Source organism: Alosa alosa, chromosome 24 (genome assembly GCF_017589495.1).
Source record: "Alosa alosa isolate M-15738 ecotype Scorff River chromosome 24, AALO_Geno_1.1, whole genome shotgun sequence".
In the NCBI taxonomy this organism is placed as follows: domain Eukaryota; kingdom Metazoa; phylum Chordata; class Actinopteri; order Clupeiformes; family Clupeidae; genus Alosa; species Alosa alosa.
This window is the reverse complement of record NC_063212.1, coordinates 148,471-166,916: the sequence shown is the minus strand read 5'-3', so window position 1 is coordinate 166,916 and position 18,446 is coordinate 148,471. Positions and strand designations below refer to the sequence as shown.

At 41.0% G+C, this 18,446-nt stretch overlaps 1 protein-coding gene across 1 annotated transcript in view; it reads left to right on the top strand.

Moving 5' to 3' along the window:
• The first annotated feature begins 4,423 nt into the window (after nt 1-4,423).
• The window catches only part of LOC125289408 (voltage-gated potassium channel subunit beta-3-like), a 159,955-nt gene continuing 145,932 nt past the window's right edge, over nt 4,424-18,446 (top strand). The window contains exon 1 of the mRNA XM_048236219.1: nt 4,424-5,931. Coding sequence (XP_048092176.1) covers nt 5,735-5,931 — 197 coding nt within the window. The 5' untranslated portion in view covers nt 4,424-5,734. The remainder of the gene's footprint in view (nt 5,932-18,446) is intronic.

The window sequence follows — 18,446 nt, the reverse complement described above, 5'->3', positions numbered from 1 at the left end:
GAGGGTGGGAGGCAGTTCACGGTTCTTTTGCAGTTCTTTGCAGGATGTCAGAATAGCCTCCCAGAGCTGCTCTGGGAAGCTATTCTGACATCCTGCAAAGACATTAAAGCAGAAATTCTCCAAGAACTCAATGAATGCAAGAATTGTGAAGGTGATATCAATGAAGATGTCCTATGTTAACATGTAACTTGGCCTGTTAAAGAAGCCCTATGCAGGTCTGGTTATTCCTTCGCTGTTTCTGGGTTTTCGCCTGATTTGGGCTCGCATTTTTTACGACATAGCTCCTCCTGCAGCTTCGGTAGCAAGTGACTGCTACGCTAAACCCCCACTAGCTAGCGAGCTAGCCATCAAGAAACCAAGCAAAACACATACAGGGCTCACAATAAAATGGTCGAGCAAACACATAGTTCAATAGACTATCAAACAACATTACAAAAATGAAGTTCACCCAAGGGTAGGCTACTTACAATTTCAACAGCAACAAAGCCAAGTCTGAGTCCGTGTTGCAGTCTTTTTAGAAACTACAATCTGACTACATTTTCGAGGCGCGATTGGATACTTCCGCTGAGTCACATCCGGATTTGTTCGGTCCAGGACCAGAAAAATGCATATTCGGTTTTTCCGGGGAGAAGCACTAGGGGGAGACGAAGCACCCACCAAACGACCTAAATTGTATAAGTGTATAGTGTATACTCTTTTGATCCCGTGAGGGAAATTTGGTCCCAATCCGTGAATTAGTGAAACACACTCAGCACACAGTGAACACACAGTGGGTGAAGCACACACTAATCCCGGCGCAGTAAGCAGCCTGCAACAACAGCGGTGAAGCGCTAACCAGTATGCCACGGCTGCCCCAAAAGTGTTGTAGAACCATCAGAACGACTCTCATTCTGCATAATTAAGGTATGCATTTTTGCTATAATTGTTGCATAGGGCTTCTTTAAGATGTTTTTGATTGAAATAACTTTTGATTTAATTTATATCACCTCATAATGCCGCAAATTCAACAAATGACCATTTAGTTCTTTACATAATAATTTAGAACAGTGCATTTTGAGTTTTTTATTTTTTAAAAAAATACTGTTATCATTGGGAGGTTTGTTCAATAAAATTCGAATTATACTCTAACGGTTGATGACTTGAAAATTATACTGACTGTCATTTGCATCAACTATTTAGGAAAATCTGAGAAAAATGTAATTTGCATAATAATTTGGAACGCAGTGTATGTCTCTATCACTGTTATGTACTTCTGTCCCCTCTTCTATTCCTCTCGTATGTATCCTTTCTCATTCCCTATTGCTTTTTTCTCTGTATCACTGTCCTCCCTTGTTTCTCACCTCCACTCCCCTCTCTCTGCTCTGTCGCTCTGTCCCAACTCCCATCCTCCCTTTCTGCTTTTTCTTGGAACTGGAATTTAGAATTAAAATAATTTCCCTGCATTTTGATGCCTAGGGCAAATTCTCTCCATGGTTCCATCCCAATATTTCACACACGCCACCTCACCATTAAACCATAACACACACACACACACACACACACACACACACACACACACACACACACACACCACACCTCATCAATGTTAAACACTTTTATACAGAGGCAATGGGATGCTCTTAACCATCAGAATTGTAATTCTCTTTTCTCTTCTCTTCTCTTTTCTCTCTCACAGCTGAGATTTTTTTAAAAAGTCTAGAAAGTTCCAGCTCAGATCAGGCCCACTATGTTTGTATAGAACTAGGGATCTCCTCAGACTGTTTGCAAGTGTTTATAAATATTCACAGCAAACTCAAGTGTTTGTGAATATTCACCTATGGTTGCAAATTTGAATACACCTCAGATAAAGTTCTAGTCCAGATAAGGCCTGGTCCTGATTTTGATCTACACTAGTAATATCTGGGTAACCTCCCCTATCCAGGTTCCGCTCCTTTTCTGAACTAAAGCTGCTGTAGTAGTTGTTGTTAGCAAGCCTAACCAGAGACTTTCTAACGAGGAGACACAGCACTCAAATAATCCTCCATAAGAATGAATGGAGTTAGTTTGTAACACCAATATGGCAGTTGTCTACACATATCCTGCATTGTCTACACATATCTACACATATCCCGACAAGTGAATACATTGTGCCAATCATATGGTATGTTGTGAATACATTGTGCCAATTATGTGTTCTTGCAGCTTGGTGTCCTGAAGCCTTGCACACACGCAGTGTGCCCAAAATATCAGCCTGATAACTGCCCGAAGTGCATTGCAAGATGGCCGCCTAGTGGGGGGACTTGCCTTAAAGGACTTTGGTCTAGCTTACTTCTGCCTGTATTACCTGATTTTGACAACACCATCCCTGCAGTGTGCTCTGGACATTTGAAATAATAGCATGGCTTGAAGTCTTGAACACTGGGCCTGATTTCAGGCATGGGCAAGACAGTTTAAGATTTGAAATAGATCATTATAGTCAAGTCAAGTCAAGTTTATTTAATTCAAGTCAAGTTTAGTTTATTTATATATTATAGATACTTCATTATTCATAATTCATTATAGCACAGGCTAAATGTGTACCTTTCTTTGAGCCCTGTAATAGTGATGGGATGTCCACCTCGTTTGTATCCTGACTGGCTAATGTCTAATTATGTTTCTTCATTACTGAGCCCAGAACATACCCATTTTGCCATGTAAGCTAGTGTAGCCATAGATGTGTATATTTTTTCTGTTTTTAAAAAAGCATCCCACACACAAGACATTTAAATCCTTTGATTATTATACTAAACAAAGCTATGCATTTATTTTCTATTTTCAGTCTTTTCGTAATGAGATGACAGTACAGACAGCAGCCTTTATAAAGGTAGCAGAGATGGTAGCAAAATAAATAAATAGTGTCAGCATAGTATTTCCTCTCCACCTACCCCTCCATAGTATACTACAATCAGGGTTGTGCAAAATTCCAGAATCGAATTGAAACTGGCTCTTAAATTCCAATTCAATTCTTGAATTTGACTTGCATTTCAATTGAGTTAGCAAACAGGAAACAAAATTGCAATTAGAACCCTACAATCAGCATGCATCTCAGTTTTGTGTCTCTTATGCAACCTACAGTACATATTGCCCCCCTTGTTCGGATGTTATTGGTCTCTTCGTACAAAACATCCCCTACAGCCCACAATCTCCTCTCTAATCTCAGTACAGTGTAACTGACCCAGGCTCATATAGGGTCACTGGGGTGACTGAACATATGTTGTGTGGACGATCCTTTAATCCCCCTTTTCCATGCCCACTCGTTCTACTCCTTCCCCCTCCTCTTCCTGCTCTGTTTGCAACCCTTTTGTGGCTGATTCCTTTCTCCCTGTTTTTAAAAACACCTTTGTGGTGTGTGTGTTTGAGAGAGAGATCGTGTGTGTAAATGCATGTACAAGTGCCACAAAGGTTCTAAAGTGCACTTTTGAAAATCTACGGGCAAGGGTTACCATATGCAATCAATACTACTGATTGATCTTACTAATGGAGTAATGTGTTTTTTATTTTATATTTTGTTTAGTGTGTGTGTGTGTGTGTGTGTGTGTGTGTGTGTGTGTGTGTGTGTGTGTGCGTTTGTTGTGTGAGAGAGAGACAGAGAAAGAGAGTCCACCTCTCTCTCACCTTCTCTGTCCAAGAAACACACTCATTATTTTGTTCTCTTTGGGTTTCCCTCCTCTTCATTTAAGATTATGAAGTCATCACCATCATTCTTATCATCTCTTCATCCTATTCTCACACATGCAACATATGGTTCACCATGGTAACTGCCTCCAGTATAGCTGGTGGTAAAGTTTATGTTGGGTGACCATTTATTGAAGGTGTAATGATGGCAGTATTAATAAAAACATTTTGTACTATTCCCACAAATCTTACAGTAGGCTAACACTGTCCAATTAAAATCTCACATTTGTACACCCAGGATGTAGCCATTCAGATATAATGCAGCAAGATGCTGGAATTGTGTGATCTCTGTCCAAATGGTACAGTTATGCTAATCTAGCTAATATGCTAATCTATTTAGTAATAGTAATTAGTTATGCAGCTATCAACACATTCTCTTTCTCTGTCGTTCTCTCTCTGCTCTTATGGTTGTGTTTATGAGAAATCACATGAAATGGAAATGGATTGCTTCCTCTAACCCCAATAAGTTGTCCTTACAGTTATCTGAGATCACTTCAAGCACGCACATCAGGGATGCGAGATTGGGGTGACAACTGGTGACCGATTGAGTGAGTTGTTGATTATTAAGAACGAAAAAAACGGGCAGCATTGAAATGATGGATGCCCAGTGACTTGTCAGCCAAAGAACGTTTCTTTAAATGATGGCCATTGGTTGTCGCGTGCCTGGAGAGCTTAGTCCACAGAGGGGGAGAGAGGCAAATAACGGAAGACTCCGACAATTCTCCCTCAACCGAACGCTGGAAAGCGAGGAACGGGACAAGGAGCTGCACCGGGACTCTTTCCGATTCCATCCTTCTCGTATTTACCATCCCTGGCGTGCTTCACTGATTTCGCGTGCATAGACAGTAGCCTACAGAGAGAACAGAAGCGGGGAGCTCGAGACACATCCTCTCTGCCGCGCGATAAGAGCGCACGAGGGGCGCGAGGTCCCAGGAACAGACCTCAAGTAAATTAAGACGGATTGCTTGTTCCGAAAAATGAAGGGAATCTTTGATTTTCGCTAAATGCGCAAGGACATTTTTGGCACACTGAGATATTGAGGCTGTCCCGAATTGAGTTTTCACGGTCACGTGTAGGATATTAATTAAAACATTGTTAAATTGTTGCCTCGGACGATGCATGGACTGACAGTGTCCACCGGACCATAGCGAGCACCAGAGTGCATGGAACTGAAATGTGCTGTTCGACTCCCGTTGGAAATTTCCGTGGCGGCTGACAGTGACGGCACGTCTGAAAGAGTGTGGCCAGTTTTTATATGTGTTAGTCGTTGTGTCTGTCTTGGGCCTGTACGTGTAAAAGAGGGTTAGGTCCGTCCTTGTGAATTGTGCGTTAAAGAAGCGGTTCTGGCACTGTCCCGCGACGAGGACACGCAGCGGTGAGCAGCAAGCTTTCCACGGACGTTTGACGTGCGTGTTGATGTGTGTGAACGATGTAGCACACATGCAAGGGGTTGGGAATACTGTGCGACGTTAGTTTACTTCCTAACTAGAGGGGCTATTCACCAACTGAGTTTAATCCTCGCAGTGAACTAAAACTTGTTCCGGAAGACCACATTTGACCCTGAATGGCTGTGTGGTTGTGTGTATGAATGTGTGTGTGTGTGTGTGTTTGTGTATGATATCTGATCTGCCCAGTCACGCTGTGCCTGAGTGTGTGTGTGTTGCGTGTTTTTGACCCCATGGTTTAACACTGTCTGTGCCAGTTAATGTTAACTGATGCCAGGACACAAGGACCTGGTTCTGCACAAGTTTGCTATGGGACCTCTTGCAATATTAAGCTACTAATCATCTGCTATCACTAACCTCTCGGAACTGAAGACTTGTTTGTGGAAAGGCTGTGACCTGTAGCTCACCATTTGTTGGGACAGACCTTGCCTTTTTCCTCAGTTGATATCAGAAGAGTGTTTTGTGTTGCTGTGGTTCTCTGTCTGCAACAAGCCTATCGCCGTGGTTGCTGTTTATGTGCATCCGAGACCACCGCTGCACCTGGAAAGTTGTCACATTGGTTTCACGGTGAATGTTACCTGGGCATAACTGGCAAAATGCAAGTGTCAATTGCATGCACAGAGCACAACCTGAAGAGCCGCAATAGTGAGGACCGCCTCTGTGTGCGATCGCCCAATCAGAATACTGGTGTGGGGCAAGGGGGCAAACACCGTCTGGTCAGCTCGCGGCCTTACACGGCAGGCCATGCCCACATGAAAGAAGCAATTGGTCGCCATAGCAGCATGAAGTACAGGTGAGTATTAACCTGTACACAGTTATACAAACATAGACCACAGACATAGCACACACACACACGCACACACACACACATAGCCGTCACACAAACAGATACCCTGAAGAACGCAAAGCAAATCATGCAAACATAACTGACACCTATCCTCCCACCCACCACCCTGACACAGACAGACACACACAAACAGGTATAGGCAGTCAAATGGTGCTTCACCCCTAATATAGATGTACCGGTATACACAAAAATGACAATGATTTATTCACATTGGGACTTATAATATAATGCTGTGGTATCATGAGATGTCTGTTCTACACTCTCAGACAGGTCTATTTGAGTGCATGTCTGTGTGCATATCCTTACACTAACAGTGGGGTAGACTTACAGTATTTTAAAGTTTAATGAGCATTTAACGCTGTGTGAATAAGTACAATGAGACAGCTAGACAGACTCACACATATACATCAAAACACACACACACAAACACACACAGAGACACACAGAGTGGAAATAGCAAGAATGGCATGAGGAGTGTATCTGTGTGTGTACCGGTATGTGTGTGTCTGTGTAAATGTGTATGCATTGTATACCAAATGCTGATATCAGTATGCATGCACATCATGAAATGTGTGTCAGTCATCCTAATAATAATTACATGCTTCATCTGTTGTGCACTGATTATGGGACATGGGGCTTTCTTGAAGACTAGGAACAGAGGAGTGGGTGCAGGGATTCAGTGGCAGTGCTTGGACTGAATCGTGTGCTTTTTTGACCTCATTGCCCTTGCACAGATATTCCTGATCAAATGTAGCCTCTCAGCATATTTAAACTTCTCACACACCTAGACCACATGAACCTGATTGTTATGACTAAAAAGCACAGATAATCTCACTCACATAGGGCATCCGTGGCCTACTGGTTATTGGACTTGTGACCGAAGGGTGGCTGGATCAATCCCTGAATGGTAGGATAAATGTGGATGGGGGTAGTGATTGAAGGGCTGTCCACTGCTCCGGGTGTGTACGTGTGCTCCTAGTGTGTGAGGGCTCCAAGCTCACTGCTCCAAGTGTGTGTGTGTATGTATATGTGCACACTACCCCTGGATGGGTAAAATGCAGAGAACAAATGTGACCAGGCGTGGAATTTCCCTACAGGACAATAAACTTAACTCATTGAGTGCCAACAATGTAATATTATGTTTTTCCTTCCCATGCATTGAGTGCCAAAAACGTAATATTACGTTTTTAGCTTTTTTTTAAATTACGAAACTAGACACTCTAACACACCTTATATGTGATTTTGGGAACACGGTTGCCGCTTTGGGTCGAATCAGTGACGCATGCACGTCAGGTCAAAACCAGGCCATTTTCGTGGGTCTATCACTAGGTGGCAGTCTCGCCAGGTCTCGCTGATCACTCCCCGGAAAGTTTACACAAGTAAGTAACAGGCAACACTTCATATTTCATGAAAGACATTATATCTCCATTTCTAGAAAAAAAAACAGAGATTTTGATGAAAACTAGCCACTGTTTAGCTTGGGATTTCTCAGGAACAGAGGTGTGTAGAAATACACGGTTTGCACCCACCGAGAGCTTAAAGTCTCACCTTTTAAACAAGCTATTGTATGTGTTCATAGCTATAACACAGAATATGCTGTGGCTGGACAAACATCATCAACAATGGTCTAGATTGCTGGCAATCTAGGACTAAGCTTCCGAAAACAGCTTGGCATTCAATGAGTTAAATATGTACACATGTGCACACCTGCTCACACATACCGTTCACATTCTAACAAATAACCTAATCCTAATCTCTATTTTCACTTTAAGGCTTCATCGTGACAGTAATTGCAAACTATCTGCACTGTGTGTGTGTGTGTGTGTGTGTGTGTGTGTGTGTGTGTGTGTGTGTGTGTGTGAGGAGTGTAGACTTACACTATCTAAAAAATTAATGGCACCTGGACTCCATGTGAATAAGGACAATAAGAGACAGACATTGAAACACACACACACACACACACACACACTCACACACGCAAACCTGGCCAACTCCAACTTCTGTTCATTTTTTCTTTTGTATGTTTGTGTGTGTGTGTGTCTGTCTGTGTGTGTGTGTGTGTGTGTGTGTGTGTGTGTGTGTGTGTGTGTGTGTGTGTGTCTGTAGGCCTATGTGTTTTTAAGAGTGCAAATGTTTTGTTTGAGAATGGTGACAGTGAAGTCTGTTCCTATACTGTTTGTGATGTTTGGTCATCATACACTGTGATGATGAGTTGTGCTTTGTTTTTTCAGAAAACACAGAAGTGAGTTCTATTTGAATTACCCAGGGACCTTCATTTAGTAACCTTTGTGTGTATGTTTTTGTTGAGAAGTAATTTTTATAGCAGCTAAATATTAAAATATCTCACCAGATAAGCTCTCAGTCCATTCTCATAGTCACCCAGATCATCCGCTATGTTTGTGCTGCGGGATGGAAACCCTGCAAAAGGAAAGAACAGCATTGACAGGCCAGCATAGCAAAACACTGTACTGTATATCACGTAATTATGAAAGCGCTCAGGCTTTTACTGGTGCCAACTGTGATGTTGGAGTATGTACTTAAAGTCTAACCCTAACCCTAGTAACCTCACTAGTTTTAGACAAGAAGGCTGTACTGGCTCTTTGAACTGCATATCCCTGTGGCTTGGCCTACTCATGAAGGTGTCTGGCCCTATTCTGGAGAGCAAGAGGCAGTTTTCAGGTTTGGTATTGTGAATACACAGAGACCTCCCAATTCGTTATTATTAGGTTCAATATGCTTTCTCTTTTTACAAAAAAAATTAAGATTGTATTACAGTTATATGTTATATTTTTGTACTCTTATTAGTTGTTAAACAACTTGTTTGCTGTTAACTTGTTATGTACAACTTGTAATGACAAACAACTACAAACTTGGCAGAGATTGTCTTTTTAGCTTTTATAGTCATCCAGAAACATGCCAATAATTAGGATGGGCTCGACTCAACAAATGTACAGTAGGGTAGCCCATTGATCTTTTCATTTGTGTGTTGATTTAAAACTGGTTTCATGAGTTCATCCATCTGAATTGTTAGTTTTATGCATGGAATGAAAGAAACAGAGCATTTGGCTGGGGAACTGCCATGGTCTAGATATCCAGAGGTTCATGTGGACAGCCTTCACAGGAGGAAATGTGTTTGGAAATTAAGATCAGAATATAACAGATGGGGAAAGGACTGGGATGCCTCAGCTGCATTAGTTGGTGATTTGCCTATAACGCATTTGCGCATGACATCTTGAATTTCCCCTGGGGATCAATAAAGTATCTATCTATCTATCTATCTATCTATCTATCTATCTATCTATCAATAGATCCAAGAGGCTTTATGCAAATTTGCACAGTGACAGGATTTAATTTATTTATTGACTGTGTGCTCTTTATGTGATAGAATACTATCTGCCTATATTGCCTGTTTGCAGACTGTCTTTAATAGATCCATGATAATGTCCTATGGAGATTGTGAGTTTGCACAGTATTACAACAGTATTTAGCATGCTTATTTAATGCCTTTTTGCACAGTGTCTATATTGCTCTCCCTCTTTAAAGGATAATTCCGGTATTTAGCACTTTGAGTCCCTTTTCTGGTTTGTTTTGGATGAACTAGAGTGGTGGACAGAGAAATGTTGACGATGGGTCCTGTCTCGACTTTTTGACTAGTTTAGCATCGCATTTGACTGCTTCAGAATGGCTGGCTACTGGCATGCAGAAACATGTCCTTAAAACAACCTTTAACATTCATTTTCAAAACTGTACAACTCACCGAGTGGTTAGTGGTGTATACAGAGTAAAATTAAGTATAAGTACAGTTGTATGTTGTGTAGACATATTCATAGTTCCTTCAGGCCACTCAACAAAACAGACAACAGACTACAACAAAACATTTGCACTCACGTGTGTGTGTGTGTGTGTGTGTGTGTGTGTGTACATTGAATATGAATAATTCTTATGTAAGTGCTATACATTAGACTTGACAACCCCATTGTACTATTTGAGTGGAGAGCGGAAAATGTGTGTGTGTGTCACACTCTTTATTTGTCTTTAATTGCTTTTTCATCACAGCCCATGATCAATCTCTTTCAACCTCTTTCAATTCCCCTCCCCCACTACCTCAGCCTCTCTTGCCCTCCCCATTTCTCTGTGTTTGTGTGTGTTTGTGTGTGTGTTTGTGTATTTCGTGTGTATTTTTGTGCCCCTGCGTGTGGTAATGTTTTATGCAGTAGTTGTGTGTCACCAAGCACAGCTTGGTCATACAAAGTGTAAATTACAGATTGTGTGAATGACTGTATCTGACTGATCAGTAGGATTTAAGTGTCTGTATGTTGTTGTTGTTGTATGTGTGTGTGTGTGTGTGTGTGTGTGTGTGTGTCTGTGTGTCTACCTTCTCTAATAAGGAATGACTAGGAGACTTGAACACGGCCCAATGAACTGCCGTAGCTCCAGGGTATAGCCATGGCCAAACACCCCCCACACACACACACACACTCACACACTCACACACACTGCTATGTTAGCCTGAGATAATTACTGTCATTTTTATCTAAGTCATAATGCAGTCTCATGCGTAAACATAAAGCTGAAGTCAATGGAAGGGTAAGCACAAACACAGACACACACAAACACACATTTGCTGTATTTCTTACAGTTGTAATGTACTAATCCAAACCAAATATTGCTGCCTGGCCTGAACCGACATGTTCTTTGGGCTCAGTGAGCATTAAAACTGTAGTAGTAACTCTCTCTCTCTCTCTTTTCACACACACACACACACACACACACACACACACACACACACACACACACACACACACACACACACACACACACACTTTTTTGTAAGAGTATGATGTTTTGGGAAGGGGCAAAAGAATGCATGCAGATATGCATATGGAACATGAGTTATATCCACTGTATATGGGCAGTGAATGTGTATTTGGCTTTATGTTTGTCAACAGTAATGTTCAGTTCAGAGAGATTTATTCATCACATACACAGTTATAATTTAACAAGTAGTGAAATGTAAGCCTGGTTAGCTTCATGACTGTAAAGTAGAAAGAATCTAAGTAAATTCAATTTCAATTTCAATTCAATTTATTGTGCTTATAGAACGCCAAAACATTACACATGTATCAAAGCGCTTTACAGAATGTAGGCAATCAGAGAAAAAAGGAAAGAACGGAAGAAAAGAAAAGAAAGAGAGAGGCCCATGGGTAACTAGCCTGGCTAGCGCCACCACTTCTCAATGAGACGTGGTCTGGGAACCAAACGTTCATTTTCTCGTATTTGAAAAAAATGCCCAGATCCGTTTATTGGGTGCCACGGATGTCTATCAAATGTGTCTGTGCATAGCTCATCATCGTCTTGCTTTCCCACCTGTTCTGTGATTGGTTCCCTATCTCAGGCGAAAATTTGCTCCATGGTCTCCAGGCTGCCTTAGCAGCGTGAATCAAATCGCTCGCAAGGCAGCATGGGAACACCCAGGCTAATGGGTAACAGGGGCGAGGAAAAACTCCCTAGAATTGGAGATGCATATAGGAAGAAACCTCGAGCAGATCCATGACTCAAGGGCCTGACCCATCTGCCTAGGGTCAATACAGGACAGTAAGGTCTGTATACATGACAAATGCATATGATAGTCAGGTGTAGAGAATAAGGCATGGTGTTAAAAGCACTTGAGCTGAAAGTTACAAGAGGTGGGATGATTACGTATCTGGTATGATAATTCATTAATCCTGATTTAGTGACAGAAAGTTCAAATAGTCCAGCGTCAGGCGCGCCTGCAGGTGTACGTCCATACGCACTGTGCGTACCATCAGGCTACTCAACAGCGAGAGAAAATTTCCCTTGTGTGTGTATGTGTGTATTCACACCAAATTCGCCTACCATACCTTCCCAACTATGCACAGTATCCCATTAGCTGCATGCCATCAGGCTATTTACCATTTTGTATTACGTAAAGTTAGTGAACACGTTATCAAAATGAACGTGCACACATTTTGTTTGAGCAAGAGAGAGAATACGCACACAGACACGCAATAGGCTACTTGTTGTTTTCTTTTACTCGGCTATCTATATATGGTTATCGGCACACAATGTTGAGCAAATTCACTAACTCAATACTCGTCATGGATATCACAAGTTTAAACACAGAAAATAGAAAGGATGGAGGCAGCAAAGCTAGGAGTTATTTCAGATGGACAAGTAAAACTCCCTGTAAAATAAAATATCATACAGAGTAAAATATCATACAGAGTAAAAACAAACTATATTGGTTGCTAGGTAGATGAGGTTTAACCTGTTGAGGAGTGAATTCTTTAAGACAATGCGGTTCCCCAGAGAGTGAATTATTTTCCTGGCTCCTTCTAGAATTCTACTGTGACGTTCTATAGTTTCAGTGTTAAGAAAAATTGTTTAATGGCAGAAAAGTCCCTGAGGGTAATTGTTGCGTCATGTTATAGAACCTTTTTCGAAAACGTTCTAATCACATATTTGTGATCGTACTCCCAGGGGCCCAGCTGCATCTGATCACATATTTGTGACCATACTCCTCAACAGGTTAATATAGTTGGAATGACTGAACAGTTAAATAGGTGGATAGTTTATATAGTTAAATGATTTGCTTGGTAGATAAGGTTTAATATAGTTGGAATGATTGAACGGTTAAATAGGTGGATAATTTAAATGGTTAAATTATTTAGGTAGATAATTGACGATAACTGACAGTTGGAATGGCTCTAATGTTTGCTAGCAGTTATGCTAACTATGTTATCAAAGATAATTTAACCAAGTTACTTAACTTAGCTAATGTTTTCATTTTTAGTAGTTATGCTAACTAGCATGTTAGCAATGTTAACATGCTAACTATATTAACCATGTGACTTAGCTAACCTAGCTAATCATTTTAGTAGGTATACTAACTATGCTAACTAGCATGCTAACATATTAAGTATGCTAACCATGTGACTTAGCTAACTTAGCTAATCATTTTTAGTAGGTATGCTAACTAGCATGCTAACATGTTAAGTATGCTAACCATATGACTTAGCTAACTTAGCTAATCATTTTTAGTAGGTATGCTAACTATTTTAACTAGCATGCTAACATGCTAACTATGTTAACCATGTTACTTAGCTAACCTAGCTAATCATTTTTAGCAGTTATGCTAACTATGCTAACTAGCATGCTAACTATGCTAACCATGTTACTTAGCTAATCATTTTTAGCAGTTATGCTAACAATGCTAACTAACATGTTAACATGCTAGCATGCTAACTATGCTAACCATGTTACTTAGCTAACTTAGCTAATCATTTTTAGCAGTTTTGCTAAAAATGCTAACAATGTTAACAATTTAACATGCTAACTATGCTAACCATGCTAACTAGCTACAGTAGGTAGGAGTCATAGTTGATGACAAGTAACAATGTTAAGTTACAATGGCTGAACAGTTAAAAAGTTCAGTAGTTTAAAGGGTTAAATTGTTTAACAGTGAAATATTGTAGTGAGGACTTTTATTTTGAAACAGTTTTTGGCAGAGGAAGCAGTTGAACAGGATGTGTAGTCTTAATAGGGCCAGTTTGTATGCTTAAAGCCTGAGACTGGCAGTTGATCCAGGTGGCCTGAACACCTGCCATAGGATTCTAATTGCTTAATGGCCGTATTATGATGTCATAATCTGCAATGTTAAGTCTATGGGGATTTTTAAAAAGTTTTTCTTTAACAGTTAAAAAAGTATAAAAGTTTCAAAGTTGAAAAGACATAGCAGCTTGGTCTGTTTGAATACCTACGTTACAAAGTTTGAATGAAGTTTCTAAGTTAAACTGTTCAAGAGAAATTGCGTACGGAAAAAGTGGTAAGCGGAATAATAATAAGAAGTTGTTGAAGTTGCCTAGGAAGAACAGTACAGTGCATTTTCATGCACTGTAACTACAGTGCATGCAAATGCACTGTATTGTTATTCCACAGGCTTCTTCCGACTTATTATTATTCTTCCAGGCCCTAATTTGGCTTGAACCGCTTATCGTAGAAACTTGGTTCAAATTTCGTCACGTAGCTCTTGCTCTAAATTTTCGTTCTATGACTTTTCATATTTCTACAACTTTTACTTTTTGAGATATTAAATAAAAACTAAACTTAAAATCTCCATAGACTTAACATTGGCTTTATGACATCATACTAGGCTATTAAGGAAATAGAATGCAATCAACTGCACCTGTGCTCTCTCACTGACTGCCTGCAGCAACTTGAATGGAACCTCTTCCTGTGTGTCCCTCTCCATTCAACTGAATAGCTCACTTCTAATCCCAACTTTCTTTCACTTCCTTTTCTTCACTTTCCCTCATTTTCTCTATCCCTCTCTCTATTTCTCCCAATTTCAGTAACTTTTAACTATTCTTCCTTTTTTTTACTATTTACACATTGTAAAGCATGGTAACCACTATAATGACCCTAGCAACAACCTAGCAACCACTTTTATAGCATAGCAACCACTATCATTATCCTAGCAACAGCCTAGCACCCACCTTAAATATCCTAGCAACAACATAGCAACCACTTTTATAGCAACCACTAAAATTACCCTAGCAACAGCCTAGCAACCACCTTAAGTACCCTAGCAACAACCTAGCAACCACTTTTATAGCATAGCAACCACTATAATTACCCTAGCAACAGCCTAGCAACCGCCTTAAGTACCCTAGCAACAACCTAACAACCAATTTTATAGCATAGCAACCACTATAATTACCTTAGCAACAGCCTAGCAACCACCTTAAGTACCCTAGCAACAATCTAGCAACCACCTAGCAACCACTTTTATAGCATAGCAACCACTATAATTACCCTAGCAACAGCCTAGCAACCACTTTATAGCATAGCAACCACTATAATTACCTTAGCAACAGCCTAGCAACCACCTTAAGTACCCTAGCAACAATCTAGCAACCACCTAGCAACCACTTTTATAGCATAGCAACCACTATAATTACCCTAGCAACAGCCTAGCAACCACTTTATAGCATAGCAACCACTATAATTACCCTAGCAACCAACTCAGCAACAACTTTGCATGCACTCTATTTCCTTCAGGAAATGCTTTTCTAGTTTAAAAAACTAAAATCACAAAACTACAGATGTGTGACTATTGAAGCATTCTGAGTAACTCAAAAATATTTAGAAGTATGAAAAGTCATTTTATTACACATGGGTTTAGCTACCCTAAATCTGATTGCCTGGCTGGCATTAAGATAAAGACAGATTACATTTCACCTAGTAACTAACTGCTGAAATGCAATAATGACATTTCTGACATAATATGTGATTTCACATTATGTTTTCTATAACTACATATTGAGAAGAGTAGAATATAAGTCATGCCATCTTAGAAAATGTTGAGACAAGCACATCTGATGTTTGTCATTTAGAAATTAGCAAGGTAAAACAGTTCACTACAAACTGCCTAGCGTGGTAACAACCCGAGGAGAGGCAATAAGTTAATTAGCACTACATTTCTGACAGAATCCGTGATTTCACATCTTGTTTTCTACAACTACATATTGAGAGGAGTAAAATATCGGCTCAACTTATTTCATGTAAGAGAACGCAACTTAGAAACGCTTTCCATTGATTTATTCAGCTTTGGTATGCTATACTGACTTGCCAATATAATGCTTACCTAACAAGCACATTGGTTCTAGAAAACAAACTTACTTACAGGTTATATACTAACAGGTTTTTAAATGAAATTGTCAAAAGAAAATAACTGATATCAAAAGCAAACGAGAATACTGCAAGCAGTTCAGAGTAATGCAGCTAGCTAAAGTTACATGACGATGCACTTAGTCCCCGCTATGCCATAATGTTGACGCTGATGAGAAAGCATATTACTGTCAAATAACATGATTTTATGACTACAAATTAAGACTAACCATAACTAGAAACGATGTAAAAACATATATTACCTCAGTTTATCCAGCTGTGTGGTTTCCAGTCGAGGTATACTCCAACGAAGTGCAGGTGGCATCTGGCGGTCCATGTCAAAATGTACAACTGAAGTGAAAAGTTTTTTTCACGACTCATCTTGAAGTATCCAAAACATTTCGCGCTATAAACCCCTGAACCAATCATATCAAATTGAGGCTTATGTTGTCAGCATTACGGGGAAGATTTCAGAAATAAAATCAGTCATTGGACAGCTGAGATATTAGATGATTGGTCATCGTTAAAATTTTAACGAAATTAGAATGGTCGAGCTTGTAAGGGTTAAGGACTCCGTTGTATCGATCCACTAGTTTTTGATGACAAAGTTGCCGACAACTGGCGGAAATTTGAGAAGGAATGGATAATCTACTGCAACGCAGGACTGTCGGATAAATCTAAGAAAGTTCAAGCCTACACGCTACTGAACTTAGCCGGCCCAGAGGCTGTTGAAAAGTCGGAATCCTTTGTTTATGGAGAGGGGGAAAGCCACGAAAAACCAGAGACTCTACTGGTAAAGTTTGCTGAATTATGTTTGCCAGCGAAAAACGTCATTATGGACAGACATGCTTTTAACACCGCTAGTCAGGGAACCGGTGAGTCTATTCAGGCTTATGTCTCCACTTTGAAAATACTGGCGAAGAAATGCGATTTTGGCGCGCTCCGTGATGAATTGATCAGGGACCGTATCGTCTGTTGGATACAGAGCGACACCCTCCGCAAACAACTATTACGTGAAAAGAATCTCACCCTTGAACTGGCAGTTAGCATTAGCATGCTCCCATGAACAGTCGGAGAAAAGTTCTAAGAAACTTCATAAGGAAGCTGAAGTGTGCTCAATTCAGAAGGCTCGCTGTGGCAATTGTAATGGCCAACACTCACCTGACCGCAGCAAATGCTTTGCTCTCAATAAGATATGCAATAACTGTGGAAAACTTAATCACTTTGCTAGGTGTTGTCGCTCTGCACCAGCGCAGGCCACAACTCGACCCAAAGCCCCCACGTCACATAGAAGAAGAGAAATGGGTAGAGTAAACGAATTGACCACTGAACCAGACCGTCAGATGGTAGATACTTTTTACTGTGACACAATACTCACTCCCGCACAGAAGGGGGAAATCTTCGCCACGCTCGAAATGAAGAATGGAAATGGACAACTGAAGGTAAAAGTGGACACTGGTGCCAAATGTAATGTGCTGCCCAGAAAAATGCTGCATGCAGTTGACCACACAGTGCATGTGGATCCAAATGAAAAGGTCAACCTAGTGGCTTATGGAGGTGAGTCAATAAAAACTGATGGCACTGTAACACTGCATTGTACACAGGGACAGTTCAAGTTTCATGTGGTCAATAGGGATGTAAAACCTATACTGGGACTACAAGACAGTATTGCTATTGGTCTCATACATCTTGGACCTGACGTCCACATGCTGCAATAAGAGGCTCCAGAAATACTGGAGTACTTTTTGACACCAATGTCATAGGTAAATTGCCTGTCAACCTAAAGCTCAATCCTGACAAGTGCAAATTCAGGGTCAACTGTGTACACTATGTAGGCCACCTGTTAACCGCTGATGGCGTTAAGCAAGATCCTGAAATGATCAAAGCTGTCTGTGAGATGGAGAAGCCACAGGACAAACAGGCCCTACAACAGTTTCTGGGCATGGCAAACTATCTATCCAAATTCATTCCCCAGTACAGTGACATGACTGGCCCCCTGAGACAGCTGATACATCACGACGTGGAGTGGCACTGGCATGCCCATGATGTGGCGTTCAGCAAACTGAAGCAGGCACTGACTAATCCTCCTGTGTTGCAGTTTTTTGACACATCAAAGCCAGTGGTCATATCAGCAGACGCCTCCCAACACGGTCTTGGGGCGGTGTGCCTCCAACATGGGAGGCCTGTGGCATTCGCGTCACGTGCCCTCACACCAACTCCAGTCCAGGTATGCTCAGATTGACAAAGAAATGTTAGCACTGGTGTTCGCAGCTAAAACATTTCATGATTTCATCTATGGCCGTCCATCTATAACTATCCTGAGGAAACCACTGCACACCGCATCACCACGCCTGCAGGGTATGATGCTAAAGTTGCAACGTTACAACTTGGATGTGATGTATAAGCGTGGCAAGGACCTGTTTGTTGCAGACGCGTTGTCGCGTGCACACTTACCTGAGTCTGAGCCTCCACTTACTGATGACTTACTAGAAGTGATGACTGTCCAGGTTCTCTCCTCACGTCGTACAGATGAATTACGAAATGCAGTGAAGAGTGACATCACCTGCCAACAGCTCTCTGAAGTCATTTTGCAAGGCTGGCCCAGCACCTCCAAGGAGCTGCCACAACAGTTGCGACCATTCTTCTCCATGAAGGAAGAGTTGACGTTGGAGGATGGATTGCTCCTACGTGGGCAAAGGTTAGTAATACCTGCAGCACTGCAAAAGTTTTATGTTGGCCAGCTACACCAGGGCCATCCCGGGATTGAAGCC